At 45.4% G+C, this 24,560-nt stretch overlaps 1 protein-coding gene across 1 annotated transcript in view; it reads right to left on the bottom strand.

Moving 5' to 3' along the window:
* Nucleotides 1-19,866, bottom strand: part of LOC115654217 (nucleolar RNA helicase 2-like) — a 46,428-nt gene extending 26,562 nt beyond the window's left edge. Inside the window, exons 1-6 of the mRNA XM_030568123.1 lie at nucleotides 19,471-19,866; nucleotides 12,132-12,401; nucleotides 10,065-10,140; nucleotides 9,140-9,318; nucleotides 7,687-7,804; nucleotides 6,364-6,549 (exon numbers count right to left, since the gene is read on the bottom strand). Of these exons, the coding sequence (XP_030423983.1) occupies nucleotides 6,364-6,549; nucleotides 7,687-7,804; nucleotides 9,140-9,318; nucleotides 10,065-10,140; nucleotides 12,132-12,401; nucleotides 19,471-19,797 (1,156 nt within the window). The 5' untranslated portion in view covers nucleotides 19,798-19,866. The remainder of the gene's footprint in view (nucleotides 1-6,363; nucleotides 6,550-7,686; nucleotides 7,805-9,139; nucleotides 9,319-10,064; nucleotides 10,141-12,131; nucleotides 12,402-19,470) is intronic.
* Nucleotides 19,867-24,560: the final 4,694 nt, after the last annotated feature.

A 24,560-nucleotide genomic window follows, 5' to 3' on the forward strand; every position in this document is an offset into this window, starting at 1 on the left:
CAAAAGAGGAATTGATCAAATCTGTTATGAGTCACTACAACAGAGAAAGTAGGAAGACACAGGAATGGAGAGAGAGAAAATGTATGAATGGAGACAGAGTGTACAGGAATGGAGGCAAACAGAAAGGAGGAGAAAGGAATTGTTTGCCAAAAACACCACAAAGCAGATGATAAGCCTCCTGGCTCGCCAAACTGAGTCTTTCGAGTCTCTCGTAGCCATGCAGACAAATATGTACCGTTGTAACCCACAGCCCTCCCAAAGCCCTCTTTCTTGTTCCCCAGTATTTCCACAAAACAACTTTCTCCAGCAGCCAGTTCCTTATGATCCCCAGCTGCCCCCAACACCTGTATGATCACCTACCAGCCCTGATAACTATAATTCTTACCCTGTTCACTCCACCCCCATTATCCTGCAGCATAGTAATCCTGAAGTGCAGCAGACATTGAATAGTGATCAAAATAGGACATATTCAAACCTGTGAATGTACAGTCCACCACCCCAACCCCCTTGCCTGTTATGTACTGTATGTTGAATAAAGGATTTTTTTTCTTTTTCACTACGTTATATTATTGCTGGAAGTGGTAAATATTGCACAGCAAGGTAAAGCAAAGCACATCAAATGCATCAAACATTACTGTTGGCTCTCAGTATCAAATTGCTCCCTTAAAGCATCCCTAATCCTTGAAGCCCTTTCCTGGGCCTCCCTATTAGCCCTGCTCTCTGGCTGAGCAAACTCATCCTCTAGGCGTCGAACCTCGGAGGTCCATTCCTCACTGAATCTTTCACCCTTCCCTTCACAAATATTATGGAGGGTATAGCACGCGGATATAACAGCGGTGATGCTGCTTTCCCCCAAATCTAGCTTCCCATAAAGACAGCGCCAGCGGGCTTTCAAACGGCCAAAAGCACACTCCACAGTCATTCTGCACCGGCTCAGCCTGTAGTTGAACCGGTCCTTGCTCCTGTCAAGCTTCCCTGTATATGGTTTCATGAGCCAGGGCATTAAGGGGTAAGCAGGGTCTCCAAGGATCACAGTGGGCATTTCGACGTCCCCTACTGTGATCTTGCGGTCTGGGAAAAAAGTCCCGGCCCTCAGCCTCCTGAACAGGGAACTGTTCCTAAAGCTGCATGCATCGTGCACCTTTCCAGGCCAACCTGAGTAAATGTCAGTGAAACGCCCACGGTGATCCACAAGCGCTTGCAGAACCACGGAGAAATACCTCTTGCGATTAACGTACTCTGATGCCAGGTGGGGTGGTGACAGAATAGGAATATGCGTCCCATCTATTGCCCCTCCACAGTTAGGGAAACCCATTTCTGCAAAGCCATCCACAATGTCACGGTTCTTCTTAGCAGGGTGCGATTAATGGCTGTGCAAACTTGCATCAGCACCATTCCAACGGTAGACTTTCCCACTCCAAACTGGTTCGCCACCGATCTGAAGCAGTCTGGAGTTGCCAGCTTCCAGATTGCAATAGCCACCCGCTTCTCCACTGGCAGGGCAGCTCTCAATCTCGTGTCCCTGCGCCGCAGGGTAGGGGCGAGCTCAGCACACAGTGCCATGAAAGTGGCTTTTCTCATCCGAAAGTTCTGCAGCCACTGCTCATCGTCCCAGGATTGCAGGACGATGTGATCCCACCACTGAGTGCTGGTTTCCCGAGCCCAAACGCGCAGTTCCACAGAGCTGAGCATGTCTGTTACTGCCACGAGCAATTTACTGTCTTCACCGTGAGGCGATTCAATATCATCGTCTGACTCCTCACTGTCACTGTCACTCTCACTTTGCAGCTGAAGGAATAGCTCCACTGCCATGCGTGATGTGCTGGCAACATTCATCAGCAAGGTCGTCAGCAGCTCAGGCTCCATTTATAACAAAAACCGCAGAAATCGCGCTGCAGAATCCCAATGCCGCCGAACTGCTCGAAATGTGTAGCAAAGCACCACGGGGCGTTGGAACAGGAAGCGGAAAGACCCTCACACTTCCTTCCCCTTCCCACAAGCCACAGCGCCGAAATGGGACGAGGTGATCTGTGGGATAGCTGCCCACAATGCACCACTCCCAACAGCGCTGCAAGTGCTGTAAATGTGGCCACACTGCAGCGCTGGTTGCTGTAAGTGTGGCCACTCTGCAGCGCTGGCCCTACACAGCTGTACTAACACAGCTGTAACTACCAGCGCTGCAAAACTGTAATTGTAGCCATACCCTAGGATTGGAGTGACCTAACAGATCACCGGTCCAGATAACACCAGAGCGGAATGTCACAATGTTTTATGCAAGACACATCATGTTAGGTATCAGTGGAAAGGTTATGATGTACTGAATAGGATTATCCTATTTGTACGCATGTATAATTTCTGTATCTGAAGTTAGGAATATTAACTATGTAACAATTACAACTCTGTTTACATTTGGAGAACGCCCACCAGACAATATGCAATCAGCCCAGATGGGCCATTAGGAAGGACAATAGGACTCTGAAGATGCTAATCTCCCTCCTTCCTGAGAAGTTTCCTGGGATGCTGCTTTGACACTGCAAGGTCATGTGATGTCACGTGATACTGGACACCATCTTGGACTGCTGGAATTTTTCCATTAGAAGGGGGTGGAAGTAAAACTGGGAAACAAAGGATTCCTGCCATATGCAAATCCTATTTAAGGCTGGGGAGTGAGTTAATCTAGGTTCTTCTCCACTGCCTCCCTACCCAAGAAGGAAGACTGCTGAAAACACCTGAAGAAACAAAGTAACTATGCTGAATGGGGGTGAGGAAGAAACAGGGGCTGAGCCTAGGTAAGAAAGTCTACCTGTGAACGTAAGAATGGCCGTACCGGGTCAGACCAAAGGTCCATCTAGCCCAGTATCTGTCTACCGACAGTGGCCAATGCCAGGTGCCCCAGAGGGAGTGAACCTAACAAGCAATGATCAAGTGATCTCTCTCCTGCCATCCATCTCCATCCTCTGACAAACAGAGGCTAGGGACACCATTCCTTACCCATCCTGGCAAACAGCCATTTATGGACTTAGCCCCCATGAATGTATCCAGTTCTCTTTTAAACACTGCCATAGTCCTAACCTTCACAACCTTCTCAGGTAAGGAGTTCCACAAGTTGACTGGGCGCTGCGTGAAGAAGAACTTTCTTTTATTTGTTTTAAACCTGCTGCCTATTAATTTCATTTGGTGACCCCCTAGTTCTTGTATTATGGGAATAAGTAAATAACTTTTCCTTATCCACTTTCTCAACATCACTCATGATTTTATATACCTCTATCATATCCCCCCTTAGTCTCCTCTTTTCCAAGCTGAAGAGTCCTAGCCTCTTTAATCTTTCCTCATATGGGACCCTCTCCAAACCCTAATCATTTTAGTTGCCCTTTTCTGAACCTTTTCTAGTGCCAGTATATCTTTTTTGAGGTGAGGAGACCACATCTGTACACAGTATTCGAGATGTGGGCGTATCATGAATTTATATAAGGGCAATAATATATTCTCAGTCTTATTCTCTATCCCCTTTTTAAGGATTCCTAACATCTTGTTTGCTTTTTTGACCGCCTCTGCACACTGCGTGGACATCTTCAGAGAACTATCCACAATGACTCCAAGATCTTTTTCCTGACTCGTTGTAGCTAAATTAGCCCCCATCATATTGTATGTATAGTTGGGGTTATTTTTTCCAATGTGCATTATTTTACATTTATCCACATTAAATTTCATTTGGCATTTTGTTGCCCAGTCACTTAGTTTTGTGAGATCTTTTTGAAGTTCTTCACAAATCTGCTTTGGTCTTAACTATCTTGAGTAGTTTAGTATCATCTGCAAACTTTGCCACCTCACTTTGTACCCCTTTCTCCAGATCATTTATGAATAAATTGAATAGGATTGGTCCTAGGACTGACCCTTGGGGAACACTACTAGTTACCCCTCTCCATTCTGAGAATTTACCATTAATTCCTACCCTTTGTTCCCTGTCTTTTAACCAGTTCTCAATCTATGAAAGGACCTTCCCTTTTATCCCATGACAGCTTAATTTATTTAACAGCCTTTGGTGAGGGACCTTGTCAAAGGCTTTCTGGAAATCTAAGTATACTATGTTCACTGGATCCCCCTTGTCCACATGTTTGTTGACCCTTTCAAAGACCTCTAATAGATTAGTAAGAGATGATTTCCCTTTACAGAAACCATGTTGATTATTGCTCAACAGTTTATCTTTTTCTATGTGTCTGACAATTTTATTCTTAACTATTGTTGCGACTAATTTGCCCGGTACTGATGTTAGATTTACCGGTCTGTAATTGCCAGGATCACTTCTAGAGCCCTTTTAAAATATTGGCGTTACATTAGCTAACTTCCAGTCACTGGGTACAGAAGCCGGTTTAAAGGACAGGTTACAAATCTTAGTTAATAGTTCAGCAACTTCACATTTGAGTTCTTTCAGAACGCTTGGGTGAATGCCATCTGGTCCGGGTGACTTATTAATATTGAGTTTTTCAATTAATTCCAAAACCTCCTCTAGTGACACTTCAATCTGTGACAGTTCCTCAGATTTGTCACCTACAAAAGCCAGCTCAGGTTTGGGAATCTCCCTAACCTCCTTAGCCGTGAAGACTGAAGCAAAGAAGAAAGGAATTCCTGTGAAAGGAATACCTGGAGTTTTAGTTGAAAGCATTGCAGTTTACCTTCAAGAAACTCTGCAACCAACATAACACAACATTTAGGGTCAGAATTCGCTATTAACCAGTTAATTTAGTGTTTTAAGTATAGGTTGCGTATTTTATTTTATTTGCTCAGTAATCTGTTCTGATTTGTTTGATATCCCTTATACTCACTTATAATCTTTTGTAGTTAAATTTGTTTTTTATTCTAAAACACAGTTTGTGCAATTCATACTGGCTGGGAGCAGGAGGAAAGCTGTGCATATCTTCCTCCACATTGAGGGAGGGAGTGTATTTCATGAGTTTACACTGTATAGATCTTTATACAGCACAAAACAATACAATTTGGGGTTTACTTTCCAGAAGGTGTGTGCACTTGAGTGCTGGGCAATTCCCTAGCTGAAAGCCTTCCCATGCAGCACTGATTTCAGTATTGGTGTCATTCTGCAGCGGGGTGTGTCTCTACCTGTATGTGCGTGTGCACACGTGCAGCAGGACAGGGTGAGGGAACCCAGGCTGGTGAAACCCTAGTACATCAGGTGGCACCCTGGAGAGGGGGTGGGGGAGTGTCCAACCTATCATACACTCCTCCTATCACAGTTTGAACTCTGAACTAAAAATCCTTGACCAGAAGGAACTGTATCATTATGCTGCTTTGAATCTGGAGAAGGCAATATTTTAAGTATAAGCAAGAGATCCCCAAGCTACTTAGCTTGGGTTAGCCCTAAAAGACATGTAGAGATAGTACATTACAGCAGCTTCATTACTTTTTGAAACCTAAGGCTTTAACTAATTTGTGTGCATGTTTACCTGCTTTAATCTTATAAATAACTAAGACAAATTAGTAAGAGTTAATAAATCTTTAGTTAGTCTATTACAAGATTGGCTACAAGTGTCATCTTTTTTGAGAGATCTATGGTAAAATTGATCTAGGGTAAGTAAGTGACTGGTCCTTTGGAACTAGGAGTAACCTGAAAATTATTGTAATTTTGGGAGTAAGGGACCATCTACCAAAAGGCAGGCTTACCTGGATGGCAAGAGACACCAGAGTGCCCAAGGGAACTGTCTGTGACTCCATGCTAATGCTATTATATGGAGCTTAAAGAGTTCACATTTGACAATTGGTTGGTGAAATCTAATTATAGAACACACAACCAGTTTATGCCCTGGTTTGTAAGTCTGCCTTAACGTTGGCACCCATGTTCGTGAACCACTCCAGATGGCTTGACAGTCCTAATCCCAAATTAATTACAGATACAGGGAGAAAAAAAAACTGGATTAAAAAGAGGAAGGGTTTATCTTCAAGATTAAATACTAGCCTGATGAGATGTCCAGACCCCATTAACATGCTGAAAAGGGTAAGAGTAGGGAGCTTCCACTGACACTGCTTAGGAGTGCCAACTTTCCATTTCAGCCTATGGATAAGTGCCAAGGAAAGTTATCTAGCTGACATTGGCAGATGGACTTGGGCCATGCCTGAAGAGTGACATCTTATAGGGTCTGAAGATTCTATTAATGATTTCCAGATCTATAGTACACTATGTAGAGACATCTCCAGCAGGTTTCCATAGCACTCATTCGTTTTCACTACCATTAATCTTGTCACAAGACAGTTTATTTACATGGTGTTATAACACCACATGCAACCACCCGGGTTTTAGTGGTCTAATTACTAAATGATATTCCTTACTATTCACTTAAATACTGAATTTACCCTTCTTGTACGCAACTCGTAAAATGTCCTCCACTTGCTCAGCAAAGCCCATGTCCAACATCTGGTCAACTTCATCCAGGACAACATGCTTGAGTTTGGAAAGATCAAGCTTGCCATTCTGAAGGTGGTCTTTGATTCGACCTGGGGTCCCAACCAAGATGTCAATACCACTTCGAATTAAATCAACTGAAAGAAAAATTAGTAAAAGATACATGTAAGAGCAGAAGAGTTTAGAAAATGGCAGCAGTTTACAAGTACAGGATCACTTTCACTATATTGGCAATAATGCACTGATAAATGTTCTAGTTGAACAGAGATCAGAAAATTTATACAGCTGAGAAATACTGAAGCCACAGCTTGTGAAGTTTTATGTCAGAGTTCATTTCCCAAATAAAACAAGAGAAGGGGAATGAAAAACAGGACAGACAGGAACCACAATGGTCTCAGCATTGTGAAATATTTTTTCTAATAAGAATGAGAAGGGCAATGAGAGTTTAGTGGTGAGTAAACAAGTTATTTTTTTAAGCAGTTAAGAAACAGTTGGCTCTTTCCAAATTATTTATTTTAATCAAACTGAAATAACTCTTGGGAAAACTAAAACTATCAAGCCATTAGTTAGTTTACCAAAGCTCACTAGTTCAAAACTGGGACAAAAAAGTTGAATTAAAAAATGTTAAAGAAGTGTTGTCTCTGAAAATTTCTTCATGCTGTCACTGTCACTTAACTCACCCTGTTTCCTGAAATCCTACAGAAAAATAGGATTCCTTCTCGATCCCAGCCAAACCCAATAGCTATGCCCATGATGCATAATTAACAATGAAGTGTCTTCTTTCCACCCTAGTTATGCATCACAGCCATCCTGATATAACTAATAACATTACCGTAATATAGAATGTTTCCTCCACCCTCCTGGATGTAAGGATGTTCTCCATAAGAGATCCAGCTACTTGCACAGATGCCATCTCCATTGACAGCTTTAAGACTTAACATCTTCCACTTTTAGATTTACTTTCCTGATGTTTGTAAGACAAAGGTTATTTACAAGAAAACACAATGTTTTCATATACATGTAGCAGGAAATGTCCTCCTTTCTCTCAAACACCCAAGTCAATGTGGAAGAGGTGCATGACCCCTGGAATAAGGAAGGCAGCTGTGTGTTTTACTAAGGATCCTCTTGTTTTCCTAGCACAGATGGATAGAGTAGGCTACTTAGTTTCTTTAAGAGTCTTCAGTTTCTGATTAAAATTATTTATTTGGAGAGAGACAACAGTGTTTGAAATGTTACCAATCAATCTGCAGGTCAATCATTAGAACCTTACTTACTTTGTCCACTGTATGCAGTTCCTCCATAAAAACAAGCCACTGAGAGTATCTTGGTGATGTCTTTGAAGTCTCTGGCTACCTGGTTTGCCAACTCTCTAGTGGGAGTAAGAACTAACACCTACAAAGAAGGAAGAAAGAGTTAAAAATAGATGTTACTTCACTTGGAGTCTGTCAAGAAGCCATACTGGTTTTCCATTTAGGTTGGTATATTTACACCTCTATTGTAATTGTTGCAGGTTTAAAGAAATGACATTTAAGCACAGTTCAAGGTTCCTATGGCCTCATCAAATCACAAACTCATCATTTTACATGCTTGTAAGAGACACTGCTATCTCACATAGAAAATTACAGCACATGACAACCTATGTTAAGACCTAAACTTAATATAATCTATTAAAATATTTTACATTTAAAAATATTCAAGCAGTACATATTTGCTGCTGAATTTCTAAAGAAAGTCAAACCACTGAATTGGTGGAAGTCACTGCCTAAGTACCTGGAATTGCAATTTGTTACAGTGATAAACCAGCTTTTGACAGCAGTATTCACTTCTGCAGAGAATATTAAAGAGAATATTTTCTTCATTTCAGTTCATTCAGTTAGATTCATTCAAAATTAAGACACCAACTGGGAGTAGAAAGAATGGAAAAGCTTGTCTTCCTCTCCTTGGAACTCCTATGATTCTTCCTGCGCAACAGAGAGGATGAGTGGTGCCAGGACTCTGCCAATATCAGACGTGCACTTCTCAGAGAAGCCCAAGTGCTGAACACCCTCTGAAGGTCTCCCTCAAAAGAAACTTTAGCCTGACCTCTCTAACTTTCTTGGTCCTCAGCTTGAAGTCATTACAAACCTCACACCAATCACTAATGTGAGACTCACCCAGACACCTTTAAACTAGAATGTGGGCCACGCACGGGCATCAGTTTAGATGAAATATAGGGCTTGAAGCCCAGTCACTAAGGCATTCCTCAATACTGACAAATGCAACCTGAAATTGGGAACCTGGGAAACTAATTTTAATAAACGAAATGTTATTACTAACTAAGACTGGAAATCTATATACAACTAGATGCTGAAAGAACTTGCTGAAGCAAGACAAATTCCAACACCTGTCAAGGGCAGTAAGAAGGAACTCCGGGAATCAGGGGCAGCTTGGCCCTTTATACTCGCACACAGTGGCACGTGGCAGCAGAGACTGCTCGTACTGCACTGATGGGTACTACTAGGGGAAACATTCTGACAACAGTGCTTGAGGTAAAAACATACATCAAGAGTAGAACGTCCATGTGCAATCACTTGAAGAACCGAAGGCACATACACACCTACAGCAGAATCTACATGAGCACATACTTTAAGAATCCTTTTTCAGAGATGACTAAAAACCTGAACCAGCGCAACAAAAAAACAGGAAATGTGACATCAGAATTTGTTCGCTATCGGGTAATTTAGTTACCTTTGGCGTGCGGCCTCTTCTCCTCTCCTGTACTTCTCCCTGAAGCTTTTCAATCAAGGGAATAGCAAAAGAGAATGTTTTTCCAGTTCCAGTTCGAGCTTGAGCTACAACATCTTTGCCATCATATATGTGCTTGAAGGTCTTTACTTGTACAGGAAATAGGTATGTTACACCTCGAGCTGTGAGACAGTCGAATAAGGCTTTGTTAAAAGGTCCAATGAGCTGATAAGTACATTATATTTGGTGCTCGATGTGTGTAAACTTGAACATGGCAGAACATCACAAGCAGACTAGACACTATTCCCAGAAAAAGCAGGATTATATCACCTTCTCTAGTTTACTAAGTCTCAGAATCCAGTTCAATAATAATTCAGTTGGACTCACTTCACTCAATTTGCTAACATTGCATTGCCAGAGATATTGATTACTCTGTTCCTGCCCAGCAACTTTCCTTCAAAAGAATAATTATGCTGCCCTACGTATGTAGTACTCTCCACCCATTTCTTCAATCTCTTGAGTACTGTTTGATTTGAAACAGTCGTTTATGAATTACTTGAACCTGTTATAATATTACATACAAATATTGTGTAATAAATTTGTTCATTAGTATTTATTGTAGAACTTTTAGCTCAATTTCAGTGGAATTAATTCTTATTCTGTAAATGGAATAAAGTAATTTTAAGCCACAGTATCTTGATAGTGGGTTCATGTTAAAGTTCTAGCATAAAGGCTGAGCTGACTAGGATGACATATGTGGATACCATGCCATTTGGGTACCACCAGAAGTGTGACAACAGTGTTTGCATACACAAGGGTAGGGGACACATCTTATTACTACTTTTTCCCTCACAGTCAACACAAACAGAATTAAAGATGCTTCTGTTCTGTCAGTTTTACTATTAAATTATTATGCCATGAAAGTTACCTCGAAGAAGCTCAATAGTCCCTTTGGAAATACAAAAATTGGAGAAAGCACCTTCCTTCTGCTCTACAGTCAGTTCCTGTTAGGTAAAAATAATACTTTGCACATAAGTATTGAGCATTTCAGAGGTAAGAAAATTAAGGCAGAAAGGGTTAAATGACTAATCCCAAGGTCCGTTTTGCAGTAGCAGGATCAGGACCACAACGCAAAGTCCTGAAATCCAATCTCTTGTTCTAACTACTGAACACTACTGCCTTGTGTGACCTCCATGCAATGGATTTAAAAAGTACATTAGGAAGTCACATTTTTTTTTTATCTAATGCATATGAAATAGCAAGGTTAGTGCTCATTAGTCCTCTTGTGGAGAGAGACTGAACAGAGTCAGAAAAGTAGGCTTATTATGTTTTACTTGATGACCTCCACAGATCCCTTAAGTCCCCCATTCTAGCTTTCTTTCCCCAGAATTCTGTGTTGTAGCCACTACAAATTCAATTGATACAAGTTACACATAACTAGGGCTCCCAGTACTCCTTCAGTTTAATTCAAGGATGTTTATTTTTAAAACAGTTACTGGTGGCCCAGTGATAGTGATTTGTACTGCAACAAGCAAAAGTTGGGCTTGATTCCAAGCCATTTCTTACTCCCTGGATTAGCCTACTACTGGAGCACTGCTATGGAAATAGTTTCAAACCTTAAGTGCATGAACCAAAGTTCACTAATATCAATACCTTCCACAGATTGTGATGCAGTTTTAATACATTTTTGATGATATAGTGGCTCCAACACAGAATTCTGAGGAAAGAAAGCTAGGATGGCGGACTTCAGGGCTCTCTGAGGGGCACCAAGTAAAACTTTACAAGCCTATTTCAGTGTGATGTTTCAGTCTCTCTCCACAAGGAGGACTAACCACCACACTGAAATAGGCTTGTAAAGTTTTACTTGGTGCCCCTCAGAGAGCCCTGAAGTCCCCCATCCTAGCTTTCTTTCCTCAGAATTCTGTGTTGGAGCCACTATATCATCAAAAATGCATTAAAACTGCATCACAATCTGTGGAAGGTATTGATATTAGTGAACTTTGGTTCATGCACTTAAGGTTTGAAACTATTTCCATAGCAGTGCTCCAGTAGTAGGCTAATCCAGGGAGTAAGAAATGGCTTGGAATCAAGCCCAACTTTTGCTTGTTGCAGTACAAATCACTATCACTGGGCCACCAGTAACTGTTTTAAAAATAAACATCCTTGAATTAAACTGAAGGAGTACTGGGAGCCCTAGTTATGTGTAACTTGTATCGAATTGAATTTGTAGTGGCTACAACACAGAATTCTGGGGAAAGAAAGCTAGAATGGGGGACTTGAGGGCTCTCTGAGGGGCACCAAGTAAAACTTTACAAGCCTATTTCAGTGTGATGGTTCAGTTTCTCTCCACAAGGAGGACTAATGAGCACTAACCTTATTGCTATTTCACATCAAATGGGGCTCAAGAAAGGGGAAAAAAAAAACTATAAAGAAATAACAGAGAAGAACATGGGAGTTACTGCTTCTCTCCACGCTTCTAAAAGAAGGTTTTCAGCAATAAGCAAGTTACATTTAGAAGCATAAACTCTTGTTATGATTGGGTATATTTGGGGAACTAATCTGCAGTACAGATTTTTCATTTTTAAAATCAGTCTAGTTCTTCTCATGGGATTTTAGAGGATTAAGTCAAGCACAAACATTTAGAGCACATCATATACATATATGCAGTAGTTTTCAGCTAGAAGCAATTCAAGTTTACTTTACTGTAAAAAATAATTATATTCAAAATAGACCAATTAAAATAGACTCCTGGAAACAGCATCCATATCGAATGACTAATACAGAATCTAAAAGCACTACCTGGCTGCAGTTATTACCCACAGCATAAGTTTTGCAGCTGCCCATGTTGTAATTAAAGTAAAAACTAAATATCCTTTACATTGGTTACACAAAAACAAATGTTGAAAAATAAATCTATTAAAGAAAATTTCTTCCAAACTCAATCATGGTATAACAGAGGAACCCAACTGTAGCAAAACCCAGCATCTACTTGCACCTGTTCTTGTTCGCTGTCACACTCTCCACTTGATGCTTCACTGAAATTACATTGTGTTTTTGTGGGGGTGACTCCATTGCTTAGGGAGAAGGATTTCTTCTTGTGCTCTGGACTTCTTTCCCCAGTATCTCCATTCACACTCTCTCTCCCCTTCATCTTTTTGAGTTTGGGAGGTTCAAGGTCATCTTCAGACAGCCCATTTTCCTCTGTTCGGGATTTCCTCTTCTTGGATTTATCATGGTGTTTAGACTCACTCTCTTTTTTATCTTTCTATTAAGTAATAAACAAAGAAACCACAATTAAAATAAAACTGCAGATTTTCATACAATGTAAAATTGTAAAAACACGTAATTGTTCCAAGAATGAAAGGAACTGGTTGCTCTCTATCCATCTGTAAATACTTGTTTTCATATTAGTTAAAATCAGAGGCATCTTTTGCATAAGGGCATGAATGAAAACAGACTCATTCATGTTATGGGGGAAAATCCCATCATGCATTTTTCTGGTTTTATTTGCAAAGAATTTATACTGTCCATTCATTTGGAACTCAAACCATAATACACGTGTTTTTTTTTACAAAGTAGTTTGCAACCCATTAAGGAATTTCAGAGAGGTCAATATCATGGTTTAATCCTAAAGTTTTACCCTCTTTTTTAGATTATTTGTAACAGATACTATAAAATACTTCATCCCTTTTAAAAAGGTGAGCATACACTTTGGTGTGAAGCAGAAACATAGGGTTACCATATCACATTTGACTTGAGTTTGGTATACTGTTTGTTTCTAGCAGTAAATAGTACCAAAATATGAGAAGTAAGAAACCCTAAGGCCTGGTCTATACTATGAGTTTAGGTCGAATTTAGCAGCATTAAATCAAATTAAACTTGCATCTGTCCACACAACAAAGCCACTTTTGTCGACATAAAGGGCTCTTAAAATCAATTTCTGTACTCCCTCCCTACGAGGGGAGTAGTGCTGAAATCAACATTGCCAGTTCAAATTAGGGTTAGTGCGGATGCAATTTGACAGTATTGGCCTCCAGGAGTTATCCCACAGTGCACTGTTGTGATCGCTCTGGACAGCAATCTGAACTCGGATGCACTGGCCAGGTAGACATGAAAAGCCCCGAGAAATTTTGAATTTCATTTCCTGTTTACCCAGCATGGACAACTGATCAGCACAGGTGACCATGCAGTCCCAGAATTGAAAAAGAGCTCCAGCATGGACTGTACGGAAGGTACTGGATCTGATTGCTGTACGGGGAGACAAATCTGTGCTATCAGAACTCTGTTCCAAAAGACAGAATGCCAAAACTTCTGAAAAAATCTCCAAGGCCATGATGGACAGAGGCCACAACAGGGACTCAACACAGTGCCCCATGAAACTTAAGGAGCTGAGACAAGCGTACCAGAAAACCAAATAATCAAACGGATGCTCCGGGACAGAGCTGCAGGCATGCCACTTCTACGCTGAGCTGCAGGAAATTATAGACTCATATGAGTCTATGGGGGGCTGCCACCACTACCCCACCCTTGGCTGTGGACTCCGATGATGGGGTACTCTCAGTCGCCATGCCTGAGGATTCTGCGGATAGGGAAGATGAGGACGACGACTATGAGGTTGAGGAGAGCACACAGCACACCGTCCTCCCCGACAGCCAGGATCTTTTTCTCACCCTGACTGAAATACCCTCCCAACCCTCCCGACCATGAAGGAGGTATCCCGGACCATGAAGCCATAGAAGGGACCTCTGGTGAGTGTACCTTTGTAAATATAAAATATGATTTAAAAGCAAGTGTTTTTTAATGATTAATTTGCCCTGAGGACTTGGGATGCACTTGTGGCCAGTACAGCTACTGGAAAAGTCTGTTAACGTGTCTGGGGATGGAGCAGAAATCCTCCAGGGACATGTCCATGAAGCTCTCCTGGAGGTACTCTAAAAGCCATTGCAGAAGGTTTCTGGGGACAGCAGCCTTATTCCATCCTCCATGGTAGGACACTTTACCATGCCATGCTAGTAGCAAGTAATCTGGTATCTTTGCATGACAAAGCCTAGCAGTGTATGGTCCTGGTGCTTGCTAGCATTCAAGCAACATCCGTTCTTTATCTCGCTGTGTTATCCTCAGGAGAGATATTGTTCATGGTAACCTGGTTGAAATATGGGAATTTAATTAAGGGGACATTCATAGGTGGCTGTTTGCAGGTGGCTGAAAAGAAATCCTCCCCGCAGTTAGCCAAACGGGGGGGGAGGGGGGGAACACTGGCGCTGAGCTGTTCACGTTTGGCTAGCAGGGATCTTGCCTGATACCAGCCACGCGGTGCAGTTGGGGGGAGGGTTAAAGCAGTCATCCCAGAGAAAAGGAGGGGGGATAGTTTGGTTTGTGCTGTTGCACGTTAACATGAAAACCACAGCCCTAAATGGACAACTCAATGGGCTTTGCTTGGTATGGGAAAGGAGGGCGATGCTGTTACAAAGGTTGCAGAAGCTGAAAGACTATGGCTTACCATAGCTGCCTGCAAGTCGAATTCTGCTGCCCTAACACCAAAGCCGCAGGCACTCAATATAAGATGCAAAAAATGACCTTGTACCGAAATCACATGTGCTATGTAATGCGAGTAGCATTGTTCACTGTGAAAGAGTATACATTTTACAGAACAATGGGTATCTTTTTAAAATACTTCTCTCCCTTTTTTTCCTCTTGCAGCTGCAGATGTTTTAAGCCTCTCTCCTCCGTCCCAACAGCTATCTCAGATAAGGCGGTGAAAACAACGCACACACGATGAAATGTTCTCTGAGCTATGCAGGTGTCCCATACTGAAAGAGTCCAGCAGAAAGTGTGGAGGGATACAATAGCACAGGACAGGAAAGCGGTTAGTGAACGTGAGGAGGGGTGGCGTCAGGAAGATCAGAGGAAGCAGGATGCAACGCTGGGGCTACTGTGGGAACAAACGGACATGATCTGCGTCTGGTGGAGGTGCAGGAATGTCAGCTGGAGAGACTGCTGCTGCAGCCCCTGTTTAACTGCTCTCCCTCCTCCCCAAGTTCCAGAGCCGCCTCCTCACCCAGATGCCCAAGAATGCCGGGGGTGGAGGGGGCGCAGGAGGCGGCTCCGGGCACCCAACCACATCACCCCAGTAGACAGAAAGCTGTCATTCAACAAGTTTTGAAGTGACCTTTTCCTTCCCTCCTCCCACACCCCACCCAGGATACCTTGTGAGTTATCTCCCTATTTTTATAATCAATTAATAAAGAATACATGGTTCTTAAATGACAGTGACTTTATTTCCAAGATGTGATCAAAGGCGCGAGGGCAGTTGGCTTACAGGGAGTTAGAGTCAACCAAGTGGGGGGGTTGTTTCATCAAAGAGAAACAAATAGAACTGTCACACAATACCCTGACCAGTCATGAAACTGGTTTTCAAAGCTTCTCTGATGCGCAGCGCTTCCTGATGTGCTCTTCTAATCACTCTGTTGTCTGGCTGTGCGGTAATCAGCGGCCATGCAATTTGCCTCAACCTCCCACTCCGTCATAAATGTTTCCCCTTTACTCTCACAGACATTGTGGAGCACGCAGCAAGCAGCAATAACAATGAGAATATTGGTTTTGCTGAGGTTTGAGCAAGACAGTAAACTGCGCCAGTGACCCTTCAAATGTCCAAATGCACACACAACCACCATTCTGCACTTGCTCAGCCTATAGTTGAACAGCCCCATGCTACTGTCCAGGATGCCTGTGTATGGCTTCATAAGCCAGAACACTAAGGGGTAGGCTGTGTCCCTAAGGATAACTATAGGCATTTCAACATCCCCAACAGTTAATTTTCTGGTCTGAGAAGTAAATCACTTCCTGCAGCCGTTTAAACAGACCAGAATTCCTGAAGACGCGAGCATCATGAACCTTTCCCTGCCATCCCACGTTGATGTTGGTGAAAAGTCCCTTGTGATCCACCAGTGCTTGCAGCAACATTGAAAAGTACCTCTTGCGGTTTATGTACTGGCTGCCTTGGTGGTCCAATCCCAAGATAGGGATATGGGTTCCATCTATCGCCTTACCACAGTTAGGGAATCCCATTGCAGCAAAGCCATCTACTATGACCTGCACGTTTCCCAGAGTCACTACCTTTGATAGCAGCAGCTCAGTGATTGCGTTGGCTACTTGCATCACAGCAACCCCCATAGTAGATTTGCCCACGCCAAATTGATTCCTGACTGACCAGTAGCTGTCTGGCATTGCAAGCTTCCAAAGGGCTATCGCCACTCGCTTTCAACTGCGAGGGCTGCTCTCATCATGGTATTCTTGTGGTTCAGGGCAGAGGAAAGCAAGTCACAAAGTTCCATGAAAGTGCCCTTATGCATGCGAAAGTTTTTTAGCCACTGGGAATCATCCCAGACCTGCAACACTATGTAATCCCACCAGTTTGTGCTTGTTTCCCGGGCCCAGAATCAGCATTCCACAGCATGAATCTGCCCCATTTACACTACGATGTCCACGTTGCCAGGGCCTGCGCTTTGAGAGAAGTCTGTGTTCGTGTCCTCATCACTCTCATTACCGCGCTGCCGTCACCTCCTCGCCTGGTTTTTCAGCTTCTGGTTCTGCATAAACTGCACAATAATGTGTGAGGCGTTTACAATTCTCATAACTGCTGCGGTGAGCTGAACGGGCTCCATGCTTGCCGTGCTATGGTGTCTGCTCAGGCAATCCAGGGAAAAGGGTGCAAAATGATTGTCTGCCATTGGTTTCACAGAGGGAGGGTTGACTGATAACATTTACCCATAACCATTCACAACATATTTTTGGCAACATCAGGCATTGGGAGCTCAACCCAGAATTCTAATGGGCAGCGGGGACTGCGGGAACTGTGGGATAGCTACCCACAGTGCAAAGCTCAGAATGTCAACGCTAGCCACAGTACTATGGACGCACACCGCCGAATTAATGTGCTTAGCGTGGACACATGCACTCGACTTTATACAATCTGTTCACAAAAATCGACTTGTGTAAAATCAGAGTAATTTCACAGTGAAGACATACCCTAAGAGAGTCTGTCATAAAACAGACTACAGGATTCATACCACAGCACAGGTTTTTGAGCTGAGAGTACGAAACGAACAGACAAAAAGTGATTATTATCCCAAATCCAGCTCTACTGTCCTAGTGCTTCTAGAGATCCTTGTGCAATGCACTTCCTGATTCCTGCACAACAATGCCAGCAGCACACAAAAACACTGCCTGGGTATAACATGAAAAGCTAAAAGCACTGAGGACAGCTAACCGGGTTACATACCAGCACTGCTAAGGGCAAGTTACACGGGAAAGGGCAAGAGAGACAAGGAGAAAAGAGTGAACATGGGAAAGGCAGCACCTCTCCATAAGCGGCCGCCAGGGATCAGCGCTGGAGGGGACCGGGAGGCACGACCATCGGGTAACAGAAACAAGCGGGCTGGGGAGAGAATGCTGCCCAACACCCAACCGACGCCCCAGGGATCCCCCGGGCAAGAATCGCCGCCACCCCGCTGGATGAGCGCGAGACTGGGGATCCCGCGCAGGGACAGCACTGGCTGCCCCGCTCCCACATAACCTGGCCACCAGAGCCGGTGCAACCATTTAGGCGAGCTAGGTGGTCACCTAGGGTGCTAGGATTTGGGGGGTGGCATTGTTTTTGGCAGCAACTGTGGCAGCCGGATCTTCGGCTGCCCCAGTCGCCACCAACATTTAGGCGGAGGGCTCTGGGGCAGGGGAGAGTGGGGAGGGCCACCTGCAGCAAGTAAGGGGGAGTGTGGCACGCAGGGGAACTCCCCGCCCCAGCTTACCCCTGCCCCGCCTCCTCCCCGAGCACGCTGTGGCTGCTTCACTTCTCCCACCTCCCAGGCTTGCAGCACCTAAACTGATTGGCACCGCAAGCCTGGAAGGTGGGAGAAGTGAAGCAGCGATGGCATCAGGGCCAGTGCAACCATTTAGGTGGACTAGGCGCTTGACTAGGGAGCCAAGATTTGGGGGCGCCAAAAAGCGACACCCCCCAATTTTCTTTTAAATGGGAGCAGCTGCTGCTGCTGGGACAGAGAGGGAGTCTGAGCTGCCAGCGGCAGTGGCAGCCGGCAGCCCAGGGGGTCCCCTGGGTCAGGGCGCCGCCGTGGCAGCCGGCAGCCCAGGGGGTCCCCTGGGTCAGGGCGCCGCTTCAGCATCCCAGAGGTTCAGGCTGCCGACGGCATGCTGACCCAGGGGAATCCCTGGGCTGCAGGTAGAGGCTCAGAATCCCTCTTCCTCCCAGAGCAGGGGCTCCAGCCTATGCAATTTTTCTCATTGCCGGCGGGGGCGCCGGCGACTGGGCAGAGCTTCAGCTCTGCTTCGGGCACATGGCAGGGGCCCTGCGACAGCGGTGTGATACCAGGGCTTCTGGAGAAAAGCAGCGGCTCCCCTTGGCTCAGCCTCCACATCAGCCCCAGCGAGGGGCACGAAGAAGAAAAGAGCCTCAGCGGTGGTCTGGTGGAGCAGAGGAAGAAAGAGGACCCCGACGCTCATGCGTTAGGCAAGGTAAGCAAGTGTTTCCCTACAGCTTGGCCTCAGGTGCCTGTGCTCCTGCCCCCTTGGTCCTTGGCTGGTCCCTGCTCCTGCTCCCCTTGTGCCTAGATGGCTGGAGAGAACAGCAGCCTGCAAAGCTGAGCTGCCCCAGTGCCCCCAGGCACCCCCCCGACCCTATCCCCCCACAGCCCTGACCCCCAGCTCTGAGCCCAGTCCCTCTGAGCTGGAAACCCCCTCACCCCATCCCCCCAGCCCTGACCCCCAGCTCTGAGCCCAGCCCCTCTGAGCTGGAAACCCCCTCACCCCATCCCCCCACAGCCCTGACCCCCAGCTGACAGATAGTGTTCCTAACACAGTTATTGCTCTTTGCATCCTCGACTCTCCCAGTTTCTGTGGCCATTGGTGAGCGAAGCTTCTCGAAGCTCAAGTTGATAAAAACATACATGCGAACATCAACGTTGCAACAAAGACTTGTTGGGCTATCTACCTTGTCACTAGAACATGACATTGCTCACAGCATTGACTTGGAGGAACTTGTTTCTAAATTTGCTAAACTTAAAGCGCGGAAACATAAATTCTAAATTATAACATGTTACTCTGTGACCGTGTATAATGTATGCGACTTTTTGGTGGGGAGAGGCACAAGATGGAAGTTTCACCTAGGGCACAAAATACCCTTGCACCAGCCGCCCTGCTGGCCACGCTGCACCGCACGAGTCCAGCCCGACGGCAGGATGGCAGCCCCAGGGAGCCTGGTTCTCGCCAGAGGCAGCGGGACCCTGCCGCATGCAGCCTCAGGGCGCAAAGGGCGCCAGTACCTTGTGCCGCCTCCTCCTCCTCCTCCTCTTGCTGCTCCCCGGGGCGGTCCCGCTCTCCAGGGGGCTCTCGGCCTCGCCCCCGCTGCTGGCTTCCAGCATTTCCCTCACCGCAGACGCCGAGAGCGAACTTGCCGCAAGGAGCCGGGACAGGCGTGAGAGGAACGAACTCCGCCCCGGAACCCCCTCGCCGGCCGGCAACCAGTGAGCCGCAGGCAGGGGCCGGCTTAACCGCTCATCACTGGCCTGCACGAGGGCCGCCCCCCAGCGGCTCGCGACACGCCCACTACCCTCGCCGGGAGCGTCACATAGAGCAGAACGCAGCGCCATGGGGACCGCGAGGCCCGGCCTGCACCTGGACGGAATGAGACTACAGGGCCCAGCATGCACCGGGCTACAGCCACCGTAAGGTTCCAAACGCAGTGGGCAGCGCGTTAGGACCTGCTGGCGCCGTTACTTTCCCGGAGCGGAGTGAGTGCGGCTGCCTCGTGGGCTTCCTACGTCTCTGGGCGCTGCCTGCAGCCTACGCAGCGATCAGGCCTGGCCCACTTGTCCCGCGCCACAAGCGCTGAGCCCCTGCCCGAGACACTTTCGCCTTCCCCGCGGGGCTGCTCTCCGTGCATCCCGGGCCACAGGTGCTGGACGCAGAGGTGCTGGGCAGGGCCAGATTAACCGTTTGTGGGCCCCCACGGAGGTAGTGGAGCATGGCACAGGGAGGTCAGTCCCCAGACTGGGGCCAGCCAGAGTCAATGGTGCAGGACATGGCATGGCAGGGGTGGCCCTGCTCTATGCAGCCCAGTGCAAGGACACTGTTTACAAACTGGCTGTTGCCAGATGCACATGGCGCTTGGCTCTGTGCTCCCAGCATGCCCCCTCCGCTCCTGGGCAAGCCCATGCCATGCCACAACCCCACCCAACAACTCCCTGTGGCCAGAGCCCAGTGTTCGCCCAGACTTCCCCCACAAATGCACAGCACCCTGCATAAAACCACTCATGCCCACAGCCCCACCACAACTGACCAGCACCCCACATAGAACCCTCACTCCCTAGTGCCACAACACTCAGAACGTCCCTGCCACCTCACAGCCCAACCCCCCGGACACCCTGTCCCCCATGCCCTGTCTCCTGGCCACACTCACCGGCTGGGAGGCGACTGTCAGAGGGGCTGAGCCAGCAGCATAGCTAGGGCTGGCCCTTGAGCTGGGAATCACTCCAGCCTCTTGGGAGTGGCGTGATCAGCCAGGCCAGGGCATGGCGCAGCCAGGATCCCTCAAGACACAGTTGCCTGGAGGTCCCAGCTAAGCCCCCCGTGCCCCCGTTGTTCCCTCCCCCCTCCGTGGCTGAGATTGGCCAGGCTTCTGCACCAGTCCCAGGCGGCTCAGCTCTGGGGAGACAGGCAGGGCTTCACAGATGGTGGGAAGCAAGAGACTGCCCAGAGCCAGAGGTGCACTGGGGTTTGGCCAGGGGACAGAGATGAGCAGGGAGCAGAAAGGAATCCTTGGCTGGCCAGCGGGCAGGCCGAGAGGAGCAAGTGGTGGGTGAGGGGAGCCAGCAGGATCTCGGCACAGTGCAAGCGGAGCAGGCTGGAGCCCCTTCTGAACATAGGCCTGGCTGTATGGAGCCATTGGTAAGAACACAAGAACGGCCATACTGGGTCAGACCAAAGGTCCATCTAGCCCAGTATCTGTCTACTGACAGTGGCCAATGCCAGGTGCCCCAGAGGGAGTGAACCTAGCAGGCAATGATCAAGTGATCTCTCTCCTGCCATCCATCTCCATCCTCTGATGAACAGAGGCTAGGGACACCATTCTTTACCCATCCTGGCTAATAGCCATTTATGGACTTAACTACCATGAATTTATCCAGTTCTCTTTTAAACACTGCCATAGTCCTAACCTTCACAACCTTCTCAGGTAAGGAGTTCCACAAGTTGACTGGGCGCTGCATGAAGAACTTCCTTTTATTTGTTTTAAACCTGCTGCCCATTAATTTCATTTGGTGACCCCTAGTTCTTGTATTATGAGAATAAGTAAATAACTTTTCCTTATCTACTTTCTCAACATCACTCATGATTTTATATACCTCTATCATATCCCCCCTTAGTCTCCTCTTTTCCAAGCTGAAGAGTCCTAGCCTCTTTAATCTTTCCTCATATGGGACCCTCTCCAAACCCCTAATCATTTTAGTTGCCCTTTTCTGAACCTTTTCTAGTGCCAGTATATCTTTTTTGAGATGAGGAGACCACATCTGTACACAGTATTTGAGATGTGGGCGTACCATGAATTTATATAAGGGCAATAATATATTCTCAGTCTTATTCTCTATCCCCTTTTTAAGGATTCCTAACATCCTGTTTGCTTTTTTGACCGCCTCTGCACACTGCGTGGACATCTTCAGAGAACTATCCATGATGACTCCCAAGATCTTTTTCCTGTAGCTAAATTAGCCCCCATCATATTGTATGTATAGTTGGGGTTATTTTTTCCAGTGTGCATTACTTTACATTTATCCACATTCAATTTAATTTGCCATTTTGTTGCCCAATCACTTAGTTTTGTGAGATCTTTTTGAAGTTCTTCACAATCTGCTTTGGTCTTAACTATCTTGAGTAGTTTAGTATCATCTGCAAACTTTGCCACCTCACTTTGTACCCCTTTCGCCAGATCATTTATGAATAAATTGAATAGGCTTGGTCCTAGGACTGACCCTTGGGGAACATCACTAGTTACCCCTCTCATTCTGAGAATTTACCATTTATTCCTACCCTTTGTTCCCTGTCTTTTAACCAGTTTTCAATGTATGAAAGGACCTTCCCTTTTATCCCATGACAGCTTAATTTATGTAACAGCCTTTGGTGAGGGACCTTGTCAAAGGCTTTCTGGAAATCTAAGTACACTATGTCCACTGGATCCCCCTTGTCCACATGTTTGTTGACCCCTTCAAAGAACTCTAATAGATTAGTAAGACACGATTTCCCTTTACAGAAACCATGTTGACTATTGCTCAACAATTTATGTTTTTCTATGTGTCTGACAATTTTATTCTTAACTATTGTTGCGACTAATTTGCCCGGTACCGACATTAGATTTACCAGTTTGTAATTGCCGGGATCACCTCTAGAGCCCTTTTTAAATATTGGCATTACATTAGCTAACTTCCAGTCAGTTGGGTACAGAAGCCAATTTAAAGGACAGGTTACAAATCTTAGTTAATAGTTCAGCAACTTCACATTTGAGTTCTTTCAGAACTCTTGGGTGAATGCCATCGGGTCCCGGTGACTAATGTGGTGTTAATGTTGAGTTTATCAATTAATTCCAAAACCTCCTCTAGTGACACTTCAATCTGTGACAGTTCCTCAGATTTGTCACCTACAAAAGCCAGCTCAGGTTTGGGAATCTCCCTAACATCCTCAGTCGTGAAGACTGAAGCAAAGAATCCATTTAGTTTCTCCTCAATGACTTTATCATCTTTAAGTGCTCCTTTTGTATTTCTATCGTCCAGGGGCCCCACTGGTTGTTTAGCAGGCTTCCTGTTTCTGATGTACTTAAAAAACATTTTGTTATTACCTTTGGAGTTTTTGGCTAGCTGTTCTTCAAACTCCTCTTTGGCTTTTCTTATTATACTCTTGCACTTAAGTTGGCAGTGTTTATGCTCCTTTCTATTTGCCTCACTAGGATTTGACTCCCACTTTTTAAAGGAAGTCTTTTTTTCACTCACTGCTTCTTTTACATGGTTGTTAAGCCACGGTGGCTCTTTTTTAGTTCTTTTACTATGTTTCTTAATTTGGGGTATACATTGAAGTTGGGCCTCTATTATGGTGTCTTTAAAAAGCGCCCAAGCAGCTTGCAGGGATTTCACTTTAGTCACTGTACCTTTTAACTTTTGTTTAACTAACTCCCTCATTTTTGTATAGATCCCCCTTTTGAAATTAAATGCCACAGCGTTGGGCTGTTGAGATGTTCTTCCCACCACAGGGATGTTAAATGTTATTATATTATGGTCACTATTTGCAAGTGGTCCTGTTGCAGGCACAGAGGGTGCCCAAGGCAAGCAACAGTGGTTCGTGCCCGGAGTGCTTAGCGCCAATAAACACACTAGGGTGGAGAAGCAAGCAAAGTTTATTTGAGATCTCAAAGCGGTGCTGGGAGACTTAGCATGCCTCAGATCCAGCACCCCTACACAAGCGGCTTCCTCCTTTTTTATCGCAGTTGCTTTCTGAGAACTATTTCTTGCTGACTAGTTGATCTCTCACTCTCCCATCCTTTCCCATCCATCTGCAGTATCTTTTCTCACTCAGTCTGTCTTCCCCCTTCCTCCCCGCCCTCCGCTGCTGAGACATGTATACTGTATCTAAAAGCGACCTTGAAACTTGCTTCAATTTAGCTCCAGTGTGTTACAGCAGGGAACTGGCTGTTACAATCAGAAAACTAACTGCTGACATTACATTTTACAGCTCTTAACATATTAGGTTACACAAAGTGTTTAACATGGAGGAACATTGGTTCATTGAGGCCTACAACAGGAGGGCTTCATTGACACTTGTGGTCTACCACCCTCCCGAGTTACCTAGGGTTATGCCTAGTGACACCAAGTCCTGCTATAGTTACCTCTTGGACTAGCTGCAGCGTTCCACTCAGGTTTAAATCTAGAGTTGCCTCTCCCCTTGTGAGTTCCCGTACCAGCTGCTCCATGAAGCAGTCATTTAAAGTATCGAGAAATTTTATCTCTGCATTTCGTCCTGAAGTGAAATGTTCCCAGTCAATATGAGGATAATTGAAATCCCCCACTATTATTGGGTTCTTAATTTTGATAGTCTCTCTAATTTCCCTTAGCATTTTATCATCACTATTACTGTCCTGGTCAGGTGATCGATAATAGATCCCTAATGTTATATTTTTATTAGAGCATGACATTTCTATCCATAGAGATTCTAGGGAACATGTGGATTCGCTTAAGATTTTTACTTCATTTGAATCTACATTTTCTTTCACATATAGTGCCACTCCTCCCCCTGCATGACCTGTTCTGTCCTTCCGATATATTTTGTACCCCGGAATGATTGTGTCCCATTGATTGCTCTCAGTCCACCAGGT

The sequence above is a fragment of the Gopherus evgoodei genome, chromosome 7, assembly GCF_007399415.2.
Source record: "Gopherus evgoodei ecotype Sinaloan lineage chromosome 7, rGopEvg1_v1.p, whole genome shotgun sequence".
Lineage (NCBI taxonomy): Eukaryota > Metazoa > Chordata > Testudines > Testudinidae > Gopherus > Gopherus evgoodei.